General features: G+C 38.3%; 1 protein-coding gene across 3 annotated transcripts in view; it reads left to right on the top strand.

The window, feature by feature from the left end:
* The window catches only part of GLCE (glucuronic acid epimerase), a 116508-nt gene extending 100568 nt beyond the window's left edge, over positions 1-15940 (top strand). For 2 of the 3 annotated variants that reach the window (XM_034660762.1, XM_034660763.1), the window contains exons 2-4: positions 2756-3351; positions 6529-6774; positions 11942-15940. In XM_034660762.1, the coding sequence (XP_034516653.1) occupies positions 2769-3351; positions 6529-6774; positions 11942-12966 (1854 nt within the window). In that variant the 5' untranslated portion in view covers positions 2756-2768 and the 3' untranslated portion in view covers positions 12967-15940. The remainder of the gene's footprint in view (positions 1-2755; positions 3352-6528; positions 6775-11941) is intronic. The other variant, XM_034660764.1, reaches the window with a different exon arrangement.
* The last annotated feature ends 1012 nt before the right edge of the window (positions 15941-16952 follow it).

Here is a 16952-nt window from a genome sequence, read left to right as displayed (position 1 = left end):
AGTCTTAATGCAGATGATAAAAGTATTACTGGATTCTGGCTCTTAAATCTGTGTAAGGTGTCCAAGATGGACCAAACCCTGTCTTTGCCTTTTTCCCTCCTGATGCCCTACTGAAATAAAATGTATAGAAATAAGAAATGAAGAAACCAGTAACAATAAGTAGGAAGACTACGAAAGAGTGATAACTGAACAGATTTCTGAATCTCTGTTGAAGTACTAGAAGGCACAGCTCTACCATCTCATCTCCCTATACCGCTCTCATCCCTGCACTTGGACTATTGATAGGCATAACCCCCAAGCAAAACGTCAAACAGATTTCCTTTAGAGAAAATGGGAAAAGGTAAGGCTTCTAGAGTACAAGTTATGTCTCCAGAACAAAAGAAAAACTCCATCATTCTGGCGTTTAGAGGGCCTGCTGGCTCCTTACCCATGCACCCTAAAGGAACACTGCCATTCAGCCTGTACATAGCCCACACAGAGTCCTCCTCAGGAGAGCAATCTAGCCAAAAATCAGACCATCTCTGCAATGGTAGAGAAAAGCTGTGTTGGCTTGGCTGATGAGTCATTCAGATGTAAATACAAATAAGCAACCAGCATCACCAGGGATGTAAGGAAAACTGATGGCATGAAAGAGAGACTAAGATGCAGAAAAATTGCTCCTGGAGAAAATAGAGCTAATCAGAGAGAACTTGACAAGAAATGAACTCTGATATACTCAGGGCTGCAGGAAGATTCTACACGCATTAAACAAGATTAAGAACGCAAGTTTTCAGATTGAAAGGGCACAGCAAGTGCTGAAATAGTCAATCAGATATCATATGTACTATCTTGGGAAGCCGAATTCCAAGAACACCCAGAAGATCCAGAGGAAAGCCATGTACAAAGTGACAAGCATCAGACTGAAATCAAATCTATCATCAGTAATTCTCTTAATGCTTTAAGACAATAAAACATTACCTACAACTTTTCAAAAGAAAATAATGTGTAACCAGGGATTCTATATCTTGCCAAACTGTTAATCAAAGGTGAGAGCAGACTGAAGTTTTTTTTAGACATACAAGAACTCAAAGGTACCTACCTTCTTTTGGAATTAAAAGAAATGAGTGAGGAGCACCTGCCTGTCTCAGTCTGTAGAGCATGCGACTCTTGATCTTGGGGTCATGAGTTCAAGCCCCACCTTGGGTGTAAATCTTACTTTAGATAGATAAGGAATTACACTTTCACCATTGGCTTTCTTAAAAAATAGAAAATTACTGTGTAATTTCAGTAAACATTTTCATTTTGGAGTTTTGATTTTTTAAAAAATCTCATTGCTGCCAAAAGGGTTTATTGAGAGAGAAAAGGGGATGAAGAATTAACAAACGGTCAAGTAAGTACAACAAACAAAAAGCAAGTCGTTGTGGATTTACACCGTAGAATAAATTATAGAACTACTGTAGCAAATAATAAGGAGACTAATCCCATAATTTTCCATAGTTCCCAGTGACCTCAGCAACAGGCAATTCAGGACTACTTTTAATTGCAGTCACGACTGACTGAGATACCATATGGCCAGCAGGGGCAACTGCATCAGATTCTTCTCCCATCATAACTGGAGTGACATGATCTGGCTTCTATTTAAAAGCATCATTCTGATCGCTGTTTTTGAGAACAGACGTGGGGGTAGAATAGTAGAGCAAGGGTAGAAATAAGGAGACCAGTTTATGCATCACTGCAGTATTCCAAGTAAAAGATGACAGTGGCTCGGATGTGGTGGTGATAATGGAATTAGGGGAAAGAGGTCAGATTCTGGGTATAATTTGCAGGTAGAGCCAACAACATTTCCTGACAGATTGGTTATGGGGTGAGCAAAAAAAGTAGAGGTTTCTGGTCTGAGCAGTAGGAAAAGAGAAACAGGATGAGGAAAGAGACTGGGAGTTAAGTTTTGGATGTTTCAGAAGTCCATTTGACCCCAAGTAAAGATGTCAGCTACTTGTATTGGCACTTAGATATGTATGTCTGCAGTTCTGAAGAAAGGTCTGGCTTAGAGATGGAATTTTGGAAGTAGTGAGCATATAAATTGTATTTAAAGCCATGAGAGTGGGTGAGATCACCTAGAAGTGAATAGAGATAAAGGGGCGTGAGGACTGAGACTCTAAGGCATGCTAACACTTAAGGTTCAGGGAGATGAGAACGAATGATCAGAGATGACTGAGGAGGAGCAGCCAGTGGCGTGTAAGGAGAACCACAAGAAGATGGTGCCCTGGAAGCCATGAGAAGAGAGTGTTTCCAGTAGGAAAGAGTCACTGACTATTCATGCTGCTGAGAGATCAAGTAGGATGAGCACTAAAAATTCACTGTTGGATTTGGCAACATGAATGTCAATGTTTACCTTAACAGTACCTGTTATGTTTTTCAAACAGCTAACTTATTGGGACAAAAATAATGCCTTAAGTTGTTTGGGCCCAACTACTTAATAAATGAAATTATTAGGTATTTCTTTTGGCGCAGAGACTTTGAAACAATTACTAAGATACCAAGAGAATCACAAACAAAGTTTGAGAACATCTGTTTTAAAGTGTCTTATTTTAAGAGGGGGAAGCTCCTCTTGCCTTTTGTCTCTGCTGAAAAGTTTGAGTTAGTAATTTTAAATCTGATCAGATTACTACAGTGGATAAAATTGCCTTAATGTAGTTCAATATAAAAAAAATAAAACCTTAGACTGTGAAATGTCTGCAGTACATCTTTGCATGAATTTTTCTTCTTGCTTCCATAGGTATGGTCTGAATATGCGTTGCTTGGCAGCTCGGGTCAACTATAAGACTTTGATTATCATCTGCACACTCTTCACTTTGGTCACAGTACTTTTGTGGAATAAATGTTCCAGTGATAAAGCGATCCAGTTTCCACGGCACTTGAGTAGTGGCTTCAGAGTGGATGGATTAGAAAAAAGAGCAGCAGCATCTGAGAGTAACAACTATGTGAACCACATGGCCAAACAGTCTGAGGAGGCTTTCCCTCAGGAACAGCAGAAAGCACCCCCTGTTGTTGGGAGCTTCAACAGCAATGGGGGAAGCAAGGTGTTAGGGCTCAAATATGAAGAAATTGACTGTCTCATAAATGATGAACACACAATTAAAGGGAGACGAGAGGGAAATGAAGTCTTTCTTCCATTCACTTGGGTAGAGAAATATTTTGATGTATATGGAAAGGTGGTTCAGTATGATGGCTATGATCGGTTTGAATTCTCTCATAGCTATTCCAAAGTCTATGCACAGAGAGCCCCGTATCACCCTGATGGTGTGTTTATGTCCTTTGAAGGCTACAATGTGGAAGTCCGGGACAGAGTCAAGTGCATAAGTGGGGTTGAAGGTTGGTATCTGTCTGCTCCACTGCATTTTTCTGTCCTGATTGTGTTGAGGAATAAAAAGTTGTAGGTGTTAATTATCTAGCAAATACATACATAGCTTACTATCAAGAGACCATTTGTCACTCTGACTTAGCAAGGAGGAACAGGTGAAGTCTGAACCTGGGGCAATTTTCTAGATGATGTGATTTAAGGGCTACAAGAAGAGCATACCTACTCAAATAGGATTATTCCATTAACCTGCCTCAGCATCTGAAATTCTCACCAGTAAGGTGAAGGCACAGCATCTCCAAAAATTTTGCATTAAAATATACAGTAATTGTCCTATGAGAGGAGATGGGAACGTGAGAGACCAGTGGGCCTATCCAGTTCAGTCTTGTTGCCACATTCAGCCAGGTATCATCTCCGGAGGGAGGTTTAAAGCCCTCAGAACAAGACAACACATAGGCACCATTTTCTCTGAACTTTTATATTACTACACTCCTATAGTCTATTACATATTTTCATTCATTGTCTTTGAAATCTTTCTTATGGGTATTATCAGTACATTTTAGAATTCATATTTCAAACCGAAGTTTGATCAGAAAGCCAAATTGAATTTGACTTTAAAATATAGCATATAACCAGAGGAAAAAGCTTAGTGTGTTTTAAGATTGCTTAGTTTAAATTTCATTTTATTTTCCTTAGTCTATAAAAAGTGATTTCAATATCTTAATATTTTAAGTTTTTTTATAATATCTTTACCAAATGTTCACAAGAAGGACCAAATTCACTTATATTTTTACCACTTCAAGGTAATTATTACCATTTTTGTATATTGTCTGGAGGTCTTTGTACGTAGGCCTGTGTCTTAAAGTAGTTGTAATGATACACAGTGTTCAGGATGGCGATGTTTTCTTAGAGATTTCAAAGATATCCCTCACCAAAACTTTACACATAAATTTTGTAAAATGTGTAAAATTAGTAGATGTTTCGATGCTAAAGAAAAAATAAAAAGTACCCATAACATTTGTTAAGTAATATTTTGATATGTTTTTCCAATCTTTTTGTAGTTGTAGAGATACATTTTTTAAACAAGTTGGGATCATACTGTATAGTCGATTTTATTTTATATTCTCCTTTTCTCATCTAAAATATCTTGATTATTTCCCCTTATTATTGAATATTGAATATTTTAATGACTAGTATTCATAGTAAGAATATGTCATGGTACGTGTAATACTTGCAGACCTTCTCTTTAGCTACTTAGGTCATTTCCAGTTTTTTCGCTTTAATACTTAATGGTACAGATATTCATAATTCATTGTTTGCTATTTTAGTTATAGTCTAGGAGTGGTTTCCTAGGAAATAAACGGCCATGTCAAATAATATAAATTGATCTATTTTGTTAAACTGCTTTCCAAAAAGGTTGAACTTACTTGTGCCTCCAGGAGCAGAGCGTAAGGTGTTTTTGTCACCCCGTTCTTGCTGTCACGGGACATTGTTTTTTAATCTGTTGTTTACAAAAGGATCTCATCATTCTCTTTCTGTAACCATCAGTGAGGACACATACCCTTTTCATAAAATCTTTGTCTCACTTCCCCTTTTTCTAATGTGATTAGTGGGTTCTTTAAATATCATGTGACCTTTTTTATATATATCGTAAGGATAATGATACTTTGTTGCATTTGTTAAAGATATTTTCTTCAATTTGGTTGTCTTTCATTTTACTTATGGTTTGTTAGTTTTAGAAGTTTTTAGTTCTATTTATTGAACTTACACACGTTTTTATTTTTATTTTTGTACTTCTCCTTTTATGCTTAGAAAGTCATTGCCACACGGTGATCAGCTGGCTATTCATCGTATTTTCTCAAATAGTTGTATTAGGATTATGTTTTTTTACATTCAGCTCTTTAGGCCAGCCAAACTGATTTATATTTTGGTAAATGGTACAAGGTCAGGGCATAATTTCAGATATTTCCTTTCACATATAATGAATGACCTTTTCCCCCCGTGATTCATGATGCAGTCTTTATCGTTATGTTAAAACATTTTGAATAACAGAGTATGTTTCTGGCCTACTATTCTTGTTCATTGATCAGTCTATCAGTTCTTATGCTGGTTGCACACTGTTGCAGTTTTCACCCATCTTTAATGAGATATTGTATAAACCTTCCTTTCATTAAGTGAAAATAATTCTATTTGAATTTTGGGGGGAAAAAGCCTCCCCTTGGAGAAAAAATACAAGTCAAGAGCTTATCTGTAGCTTAGGTTTCTTAGCCCTTATGGTTCTGAAATCCTTAAACTGTTTTGAAACTACATCACACATATGGTTTTGTAGGTGCTTAGCTTCTGCTATGCCCATCTGATGCTTGTTAATTTATTTTAGAACTACAGAGAGGATCTCATCTGTCAACACATAGACCATGATGCAACAATACAGTACTCTGTGCAATGTAATATTACTGTATTTCCCATGTAGAAAATTACTAAAACACTAATACCGAACATTTAAAAGTTTTGCTTAGAACCTTCTTATAAGAGGTAATCCATTAATGAATTACGTCAAAAATCTATAGTTAAATGGGCAATTTTAATTCATTAAAAACACCTTGTTCTCAAGAATTACATTTTGACATGAAGAATATGAAAAAGAATTACGAGCTGTGTTTATACTTTAAGTTGCCTAGTCATAACTGGCTCCTTAAGCAACTACTTTAGTCATCAGATGACGTAGGTATTAGACCGTGTCTTGACTTTGGAGGGAGAGATGAGTATGTAATTAACTTGAATATTAATACAAACATTTAAGTAAATTTCACAATATTTAGGGTGAACCTGTGGTAACATTATCTACATGTATTTAAATTGTACAAAATTTGTGTCAAACAGGGTTATGAAACAGGACATCTATACCTATGAGCAAAAGTTACACATGTAAAAAGTCAGTCCTTAAAAGATAATCTACAACATTGCATTGCTGTCTGTCAACAAATATGAAATGAGAGTGAATAAGCCTTCATTTGTTTTTCATATCTGATTTAGTGCTAGTTTTTAATAATTATGAAAACAGTATAATACAGAAGCTTAAAAGTTGCAGAGAAGCCTATAACATGCCTCAGAGGTAAACCAGTAGAGTGGAGTTCAGAATACGCTTGTCAGTGTCCAGACATGATTATTTATTTTGTTTCTTTATTTTATAGGTGTACCTTTATCTACACAGTGGGGACCTCAAGGCTATTTCTACCCAATCCAGATTGCACAGTATGGGTTAAGTCATTACAGCAAGAATCTAACTGAGAAACCCCCTCACATAGAGGTATATGAAACAGCAGAAGACAGAGACAAAAACAGCAAGCCTAATGACTGGACTGTGCCAAAGGGGTGCTTTATGGCTAGTGTGGCTGATAAGTCTAGATTCACCAATGTTAAACAGTTCATTGCTCCAGGTAAGTGATGTATTATTATATATGCCCGCTAATTTTATGTTGATTTATGGCACCTGATACTCCCTTAAAATTGTTTTTATGGTTTTAAAAAGCACATTAGCAGACCCTTTATATCTATATAAAGAAACAAATAGTGTCACCCAAGTGAAATCCCTAGAAAAAGAACAGCTAAAAATTCAAGGTTATAAAAAAATATTTACTGTGTGAAAAGCCAAACCATAGATTGAATATTAAGATCCAGGTTACTACATGGTATGTATTTCCTTCCAAGGATCTGTGTCCCATAATACTTTAACTTTTCAACTATTTTGCATTAAGGTGGAAATTTTTCTTTATAGAGTGAGCCATCCTTTCCTTTGCCTGTTTTTTATCAGCAGCTTTTTATTTTTTCAAGGTATTACAGCATTAGCAACCAGGCCTACTTCTCCTGCTGAGGTTTGTTAATGTAGTAGATTGTCTCAAACTTCATATAAAACCATTTCATTAATAAAATCATTTATAAAATCAAATTAACTTTATGCAACATTTCCCCTTTTAGTAAGACAGTCTCATTAATTAGGATGTAATGTATTTTTCTCCACTAATCAATATCCATGAGAATTAATGAGTCCATTACTTAAAAAGACAGTGAAATAATTTTAGTTAGCACCGTAGGCTTAATTCTCTGTGGGGAAATGTTGTCAAGAACAGAACTCCTTCTACCCCCCCAGCCCCCGCCCCACCAACCTTGCAGTTGGTAAATAAAATGAGAGAAAAGGTTATAGGACCTCTTTTGTATTCTCTCCTTCTCCTTTATTGATGACTGTGTAATTCACAGACCTTGAAAGCCACAATACAAATCTACTCATTCTAGATGGCCTTAAGTAATGGATTTATGAGTGCTTAATGCAGTGCAAATAATGGGTGACCTTTAGTTTTTATTCTGTGACTAGAACTTCTTTTCTCCTATGGTATTCTGTGATATTCCACTACATAGAGCATCTCTGCTTGACTGGTGAGAAAGTATGTGGAGATATTTTAAGAATATGTAGTTTGTGATACCTAAGAGGTTATTGTAGCAGGAAATTAGACTTTGCAAAAGGACATTTGTTTTGTTTGTACTTGAGGAGCTAATTTTTGCACTAATTAATAATGTCTGGATTAGGGTGGAAAACAGCAGTCCTCATCTTGATCTCCGCAAATGCTAGGAAGTTTTCCAGAACAGTTCTTTGAACTTTATCTGATTTAAAGCAATAGATTTCATTGTGTACTTCTGGATGCCCTGGATAATACAAAAGATAAGTCTCCTTATCTATGTGAGGGACCCGCCCTTTACCTCTTCATTCTGCAGCGCATGGCTGGAGATAAAACTGCTTCCTAAGGTGGTTTTACATAGATGGGGGAGAGAACTCTGTAACGGTCACTCTGCCAGGGGAACACAAGCTACTCACAGTTGGAACTCCCTGTTGGTGGGAGTGTGCTAACTGGAATGGGGGTGCTTGTTCTGATATCTTGGGCATGCTTGGAGGTGGATTTGATCCACGTGTTTGAGGGCAAGTGAGTTGAAATTACATGGGAGTTGTTGTTCAGAGCAGGAGAAAGGAATCAAAGAGGTGAGACATTGTATTGAAGCACAAGTATAGGGAAATGAGGCTTTTCAGAGGGCATAGACTTATGGGAGATAGATTCAGGGAATCGCTGTGGAAAAGAAATTGAAACTGTACATAAAAGCATAGGCCTCAATGAGGTGAGTCTCTGGAGGACCAGGAGCCAAATGCTGTTGGCCTTTTCTTTTTTTCTTTTTGGGCCTTGAATTTTTTTCCCCGAAAGGAAATAAAGTTATCTAGGAGAAAGAACCGGAACATGGGTCTACATCATATTTTTATTGTTTTGTTGTTGAATAATGTTTTGTTCTCCTGCACAATTTTAAAATTGAGTGAACTGAAACTTTATACCTGTTGTACTCTATTAAATTAACTTTCCTTTTCCAGAAGCACTCTCTCCACTTCATTTCCATGACCTCACTTTCTCCCCTGTCTCTGTGTAGCCGTTCTTTCTCAGATCTCTTGTGAGCTTCTTTTCTTCTGGTTGGCCCTTATCTCTTGGTATTATTCCTCAAGGTTCTGAGTAGAGAGGACTTCTCACTGCACCTGGTAAACCTGTTCATTAAAACAAATGAATGATAATGGTTTGTGTTACAGGTGAAAACATTGATTTAAAGATTATTCTTAAATGTTTATCATCCTTTGTTGCCTAAAGAGACATATACAGTACCACATATGCCAAAAATAAACACTTGTAGTGACTCCCAGATTTAACTGCTCAGAGAGAGGAGGAGTCATGGATTTCAAAAAATGGAAAACCCAGAACTTTCTACTAATAGATTTAAAGCAGGGGTCTCCAGATAGCATAATACCTTCAGTAGAGTTCAGACCTTGCCTGCTACATTTCCAGAGTGGTTGCCACAACCACACTCACATCACATTTGCTACATTTGGGCGATGCTGACTACTTTAACCTGTATATCTAGAAAATGGAAATTAAAGGACTTAGAAGACTGCTGTGAAGACTAGGATTGTCTGTTGGTTGATTCATGTAGGGGATTGGGACTTCGTCTCCTTCTTTGTGGCTCAGTAACCCCCTCTGGTGGTGTTGGGGTTTTAGGAAAATAGTTTTTTTGAAAGGTTACATCCCATGGCATCTTTCGTTACTGAGTTCTTTGAACTCATCTGTTATAGTGAAGCATAAGGTAATTGAGACCATATCTTTTCATTAGATTTGTATTCATAAAGTGAATTAGAATGGAATTCTGGCAGGAAAATAGGTAATTCTTCAGCTTCCTTCCATTTGGACTTCTAAAGTTGGATCACTGTTAATCCAGTTTCTTGAGAATGGATGTCGTGGTTAGTAATATTGCGTTATTAATGAGGCATCACCCTAAGAATGAAAAAATAAGTAGCATTCAAGATGGCCTTCTCTACTGAATATAATTGAAACTTGAGTGATTCATCAGTCAGTTCAGAATCCTGCAGTGTTTCAGAAATGTTGTGTTGAGCGTCAGATTCCATTTTACTATAGATGTAGGAAAATGCTTAAGAGAGAGATTGCAAGTTGACATTTTTCCAGATAAAATGGATTTTTATCAAAAGTATGCTTCTGAAATCACTTTTTAAAAAGTCACTCAAAGCATCATTTGATCTATAAGTCTATCAAGATGTTCTCATTCCTTATACAACTTCCATGATTGTCTGTTCCATCAAATGAAATCATTAAGGGCCTTGGATCAATTATATCCACACGGGTAGAGTCCGGTGGTGGGGGAGTTGAGCAACTGACTTAACATGCTAAGGCTCTCCAAGCTAATTACATTGAATACACTATCATCAGTCCACGTTTCGTCTTTGCTTCTGGTGACACACTGAAGATTTCCTCGAAGACTCAAAGTGAATCTGATTCTGTGGCTATGTTTAAGAGAAATAACTCTTCCACTGATTATGCTCATGAGAATTCCATCTCCAGTATCATTCCTTTTTCACAGTCTTTGAACTTGGGTCTAGGAATCCTGCTTTCTGGTGCCTACTCTGCCACTAATTAGCATTTGGCTTTGGGCAAACTTTAAACCGTGCAAAGGTTCCATATCTTCATCTCTAGTATGGAAGTACTAGTTCCTGCTCTACCAGCCTCAGATTATTCTAAGATTCCTATGAGATAACACGTGTGAATGTGTTTCGAAAATGTAAGTTTCATAGAGATCAAGGAATTCATATTTACCTTCAAGGTTATTTATAAAATGTGTACTGCCTATTTGTTGTTGTTGTTGTTGTCTTTGTTCTTGCTGCTGCTGCTGCTGTGAGGTTATAATATGCTGTTTGTTTTCTTGGTATTCAGACCAACAGTATTCAGAAAGTCAACTTCCTGGTATCCACCATTATTGTACTATAGATACGCAAGAGAAATTTCCTATTTGATGATTTGCCAGACAAAACAGCTGTTGCTATTTTATCAGCCTCTGAAGGCCAATGGCTTCAGAATAATAATCATCATAATCACTATCAATTTGCACTTTGTTCTAAGCCACTGTCTTCTTTTTTTTAATCCTCCCAATTACCTTGCAAAGTAATATTATCTCTATTTAACATGCGAGGAAAACTGAAGTTCAAAGAGCTATTTCTTCTTGAACATCTCAAAGCTTAGGAAGTAGAAGAGAAACAATTCAAACAAGGTTTTGTGCGGTTTGGGCTTTTTTTTTTTTTTTTTAACTCCAAAGCCTATGCTTCTCCTCATCCTCTCCCAGTATCCATCACTTTTTGTTGACTACCTGAGCCCATTACTTAATTTTCAGAAATTTTATTCACAATTCCAGCAAATATCTGAAAACAAACCTATCATTTTCAGCATCAGTTAGTAATTAAGAGTGTGTATTGTGAAGGGGCACCTGGCTGGCTCAGCCTGGAGAATGTCAACTCTTGATCTTGGGTTCAGGAGTTCGAGCCCCACATTGTATAGAGATTAACAAAAAAGTAAACAAACTTTAAAAAAAAAAAAAAAAGAAAGAAGAGTGTGTATTGTGGAGCCAGACTAGTAGGCAACCTAGGTTCAACATTTTGTATCTTAGCAAGTTACTTAAATTGCCTGTGTCTCAGTTTGTCAGCCATAAAGTAAGAGTAATAATAACACTACTCTTGTAATTGTTATGAGGATTAAATGAGTTAATATAATATACAAATTAGAACATAGTAAATAAATACCTCCTGAATATTAATTGAATAAAGCAATTTTAATTCATATGTAAGCCATCCTTCTAGCTTTTCACAATATGTGCTGAGCCAATTTTGGTTCTTTTTTTCTTTTTATAAAATGGATATATTAGAACAGTCATTGATTATTGATCAGTCAGCATTTGATCTAGAAAAGGCAGTTTGAGCAAAAGTACCTTATCCATTAGCTCTTAACCCTCTAATGTAAATTAGACGGGCCTGATGCTCGCAAGCCATCATGAACTCATCAGTTCTATCAATTGTTTATGGTAACTTTAGTAAAATAAGTAGTGATGATGATGATCGGACACAAAATATTTTAAGTGTTAATTTTGTATGGTTAGTGGTTATCAAAGATGAATTGCAATTAACTTTTAATACAAAGAGCTTTCCTTCTAACTAGTCTTTGTTGGCATATTTTCCCCCTACAGAAACCAGTGAAGGTGTATCCTTGCAACTGGGGAACACGAAAGATTTTATTATTTCATTTGACCTCAAGTTCTTGACAAATGGAAGTGTGTCCGTGGTTCTAGAGACCACAGAAAAGAATCAGCTCTTCACTGTACATTATGTCTCAAATACCCAACTAATTGCTTTTAAAGAAAGAGACATATACTATGGCATTGGGCCTAGAACTTCATGGAGCACGGTTACAAGGGACCTGGTCACTGACCTCAGGAAAGGAGTGGGTCTTTCCAACACAAAAGCTGTCAAGCCAACCAAAATCATGCCCAAAAAGGTGGTTAGGTTGATTGCAAAAGGGAAAGGATTCCTCGACAACATTACCATCTCCACCACAGCCCACATGGCTGCATTCTTTGCTGCCAGTGATTGGCTGGTGAGGAACCAGGATGAGAAGGGTGGCTGGCCAATTATGGTGACCCGTAAGTTAGGAGAGGGGTTCAAGTCTTTAGAGCCAGGGTGGTACTCTGCCATGGCCCAAGGGCAAGCCATTTCTACATTAGTCAGGGCCTATCTGTTGACAAAAGACCATTTATTCCTCAGTTCAGCTTTAAGGGCAACAGCCCCTTACAAGTTTCTGTCAGAGCAGCATGGAGTTAAGGCTGTGTTTATGAATAAACACGACTGGTATGAAGAATATCCAACCACACCAAGCTCTTTCGTTTTAAATGGCTTTATGTACTCTTTAATTGGGCTGTATGACTTAAAAGAAACCGCAGGGGAAAAACTCGGGAAAGAAGCGAGGTCCTTGTACGAGCGTGGCATGGAATCTCTTAAAGCCATGCTCCCCTTGTATGACACTGGCTCAGGGACCATCTATGACCTCCGCCACTTCATGCTTGGCATTGCCCCCAACCTGGCCCGCTGGGACTACCACACCACCCACATCAATCAGCTGCAGCTACTCAGCACCATCGATGAGTCCCCAATCTTCAAAGAATTTGTCAAGAGGTGGAAAAGCTACCTTAAAGGCAGCAGGGCAAAGCACAACTAGAGCTCAGAACCAAAATCCTCTTTCAGCCTCTGTTGTACACAAAAACCATGGGCTCTATCTCAGCAGAGCTTAGGCGCATTTTAAAAGGTTGTATACTGGGTTTTTGTGGATTACATCAAAGTGATAAATGAAACCAGTCTTCTGAGATAATTGCATTCTATGAGTTGGGGGTTTCGAAATATAGGTGGCGCTTGGAGCAGAAAAGTGTTTACTCGACGGCTGAACAGAGATGTTTAACTTTGTCTTGCTTATCACCGTCTACAGTTCCACAAACAGTCCAGTCCCTCTGGGTCTGGGGAAGACACTGGTAAGTAGCTGTTACTGGCCAAGTGTCCGGCACTTACCTGAAAACTTAGTATGGGTCTCTTTTAAAATGTGATGATTTATGTTTATGTTGGAAGCAAACTTTAAAAAAATAATGTGCTGTAATACAGTAAATGTGTACTCGCAGCCTGAATAGTTGACTGTGTGCAACTTTTAAAAATGATGTTTCTTTTCTACAGATTAATTTCTTAGCGAATTTCGTGTTGCGTTTCTTGAATTTGTTATATATGAAGAATATTTTGAATGTATGGTTTTCTTGAAATGTGTAAATTAAAAACACAACCAGTGTTCAGGCTTCACAGTTATATAATGTAAGCACAACTAAAACAAAACTTGTTGACTGCACAAGAAATCACAAAAATGTTATGTTTTATGAAACTTGATCTACAATCAGTAAAGATTTGATAATCAGTCTATCCCTCCCCACCCCCACTGTGATGGTTTCTTTTTGTCACTGTCTAAAATTCTGTATTTCATTTCAGACTATACTTGAGAGTTTTATCTGTTTTCGGGGGACATTTTTGGGACGTTGTGGAAATTTTATTGGAGAAAGGAGCTAATCCATTCCCACTGCCCTTTCAAGGCTTTTTTTTTCCCTCTTGAAAGAAAAACACTATGTCAGATATTACATAAAAGAATCATAGCAGGTTTTTCCCCTACTTTTAGATCATTCTTGGTCATCAACTTTCCAGACCATTGACTCTGCACATGAGTTTTTACTTTGCAATTTTAATTTTAAATTATTTCAGCTCTTGGGTAGAAGTGATTGATGCTACCGCATTTGCTGCACGTGTGTAACCAGACCTTTATTTGGGTTTTCTATCCCACTATACCTTACCTCACGTAAATAGGTTTCACAGCCCTCGTACCCCTGGGCAGTGTCTGCTATAGGGCTTCAGGCATTCTCAAAATCAAGCGAGGTTGATTTTGTTGTTTTTGTTTGAATGTATGACAGTACACTAAATCAATACTGTAACTTACAGTTTGAAATATGAGACCCCACACTTTCAGGAGACTGAGTCTGACAAACACATCGCAGTTTGTGACCTGTATTAAATGCACATCAGGAGCCACGTGGGCACTTGCCTACATACTGCATCTTAAATTGAACTCAGCCTGCCAACACTACTTAGAAACCAGAAAATATATACATATATATGAATAGAATAAACATGCAAAATATATGTATTCGTGGCAGAGGGAGCAGGAACAGAGAAGACAATATGGATGTACACTGAAGACAGTAGTAAACTGGCCACGGAAAAGGAAGCTTAAACTCCGAAGTTACGTGACCACAACTCTCTTTTGCCCACAACGTGACAGTTGTGGCTTATTAAGTTTCCCCCTGGCTTTTGATCTTTGTCGTTCTTAGACATGATTAGATATCTCTACAAGAATATCCGGACTCCTTTTTTTATTTCAGTGCCCCAACATAAACTTTCTCCAGTCGGGAAACCCTTTGCCCTTCATCTTGTTATTAGTGAGAGCGGTCCAGACTTCTGCCTTGTGTTGGCATACTGGTACTTCAGACGAAGGGAATCCATGAAAACAGCATGGTACTGCTTCCGCGACAAATTATCAGTGCCTTAACAATGTGGCTGTCCTTTTCCACTGAAAAAGGAAAGACATTTTGATCTAGAAATGGCATTGCTGTTTCACTGCTGTTGGTTTCACACTGCCTTCCACGTTGCAACAGCAACTCGATTTTTCTTGTGATCCCAGAATTTTCCAAGAGGATGAGTTGAACCTGCGGCAGCCGCGCCAGTGTACCCCAGTGGTTCTCCAGCCTTCGGTGCCTCCGAGTCACCTGGGAGCTCACTGAGCTACAGATGCCGGAAGTCACTAAGTCTGCCTGCGAAGCATGGTAGTCTGCACTTTTAACAAGCATTCAGATAATTTGGCTGCAGGTGATCTGCGGGGCAGACGTGGAGGAACACTGCCCAAGACCATCGATTGCATTTCTGTTCTGAAACACCTACAGCGTTCTTTAGGTTTTAAATCATGTAAAATGTTTACTTATTCTGAGCTTAGAGAGAATGGGGAAGGTATTTTAAAGTTTTGTTTTGTTTCTTTAAATTCTTCTTTGTTTCCAGATAATGGGTGTTGTTTTTTACAGTACCTTGAGTTAACTTTGATGTTAAATTAAATATGTTGCCACTTCAGTTGTAAAACCAGCCAAAAGTTTCCAGATAAAGGTCACGTTTGACCCTTTAGAATTGTTGTACATAAAGGCTTCATCCAAAAACCATCCAGTGTACATGAGCAAAAACACAAATGGCACAAGCACAACTCTCCAGATGTGGCAGTCCTTTCCTTCGCCAGCGCGTGGACTCTCGCTGAAAGCTGCTGTTTTCATCCTTGTTGCAATTGTTGTTCTTGTTTCTCCTCCATTGTACATGTGGGTTAGAGACCATGTGTCAAATATGCAATAAAGTGTTTACTGGATGCCCTTCTGAAGGGTGGTCCTTTGTAAAGCTGTACAGACTTTGCGGTTTAAGCACAATGTGCACATGTTAGTTTTCTATACAGCAAAACTTGATTTTTTGCAGATGGAAAGGTATTTTGTTTCTATACAAAGTAAATGGATTGTTTGTGCTTCATGTAAGCTGCTTTATAAAATTGTAAAATAAAGTTTTTATCTTAAAAGGAATATACCTGGATACTTGTTCCTTCTCTAATCTCAGATTTTTTTGTGCCCAGCAAGTAGATTTTTTCTTTTTTTTCTTTTTAAGATTTTATTTATTTATTTGACAGAGAGAGAGAGACAGCCAGCAAGAGAGGAAGCACAAGCAGGGGGAGTGGAAGAGGGAGAAGCAGGCTCCCAGGAGAGCAGGGAGCCCAATGCGGGGCTCGATCCCAGGACTCCAGGATCACGCCCTGAACCGAAGGCAGATGCTTAACGACTGAGCCACCCAGGCGTCCCCCAGCAAGTAATTTCTGATCATTTTCTCTTCAACTGGTGACATCTAGTCAGGTGGCAGATGTTCACAAGAGGTGTATGAGGCCCTGTAAGCCAAAGTGGGGAAGACCCTGTCACGTGGTCCTCAGCCCTAGGAGGTGTAAGGTACATGGGGATACAGTGTCCACAGAACAGTTTCAGAAAGATAAAATGCCAGATCATGTGGTCAGTCAGGGAAGGTGTGGAGGAGACAGAGCCTAAGTGGGGGCTTCAGGCCTGGGTACCGGGTAGAAGAAGAGGGGGTAACGGGAGCAAAAACAGGTTGCACGGCAACTGTGAGGGTGCCCTTTCCTAGGCTCATTCAGGCTGGTCACCATTTTTGTCTGGTTTGGATTTATTTGAAAGTTTGTCCTTCCTTTATTTTCTATACTTGCCTCTTCTCCAGAACGATAAGCATTGTTTAATCTTCCCCCTCTTCTCAGAGTAATGATATAGGCTCCCCAAATACATATAAAACCGGAGGCCAGTCTGAGTTTATGTTATGTTAACTTGCACATTATTTTGGGGGTTATAAGCATTCTGCACCCTTTGCATAATGGAATTCCAGTGGATCACCAACCAACTTCTGGCTGATGGGTATACCTATTTTGTCAACATCATTGGCGTCTCTTTTTTCTCTCTCCTCAGTTGGGAAACAGCCATAGGTTGCAAGCAGTTCTTGGTATGGATGAGGTCTGAGTCTGCTCTTGCTTTGATTTTGCTA

Source organism: Ailuropoda melanoleuca, chromosome 5, assembly GCF_002007445.2.
Source record: "Ailuropoda melanoleuca isolate Jingjing chromosome 5, ASM200744v2, whole genome shotgun sequence".
Classification (NCBI taxonomy): Eukaryota; Metazoa; Chordata; class Mammalia; order Carnivora; family Ursidae; genus Ailuropoda; species Ailuropoda melanoleuca.
Note: the sequence above shows the minus strand (reverse complement) of the source record. Positions and strands in the feature narration are given on the sequence as shown.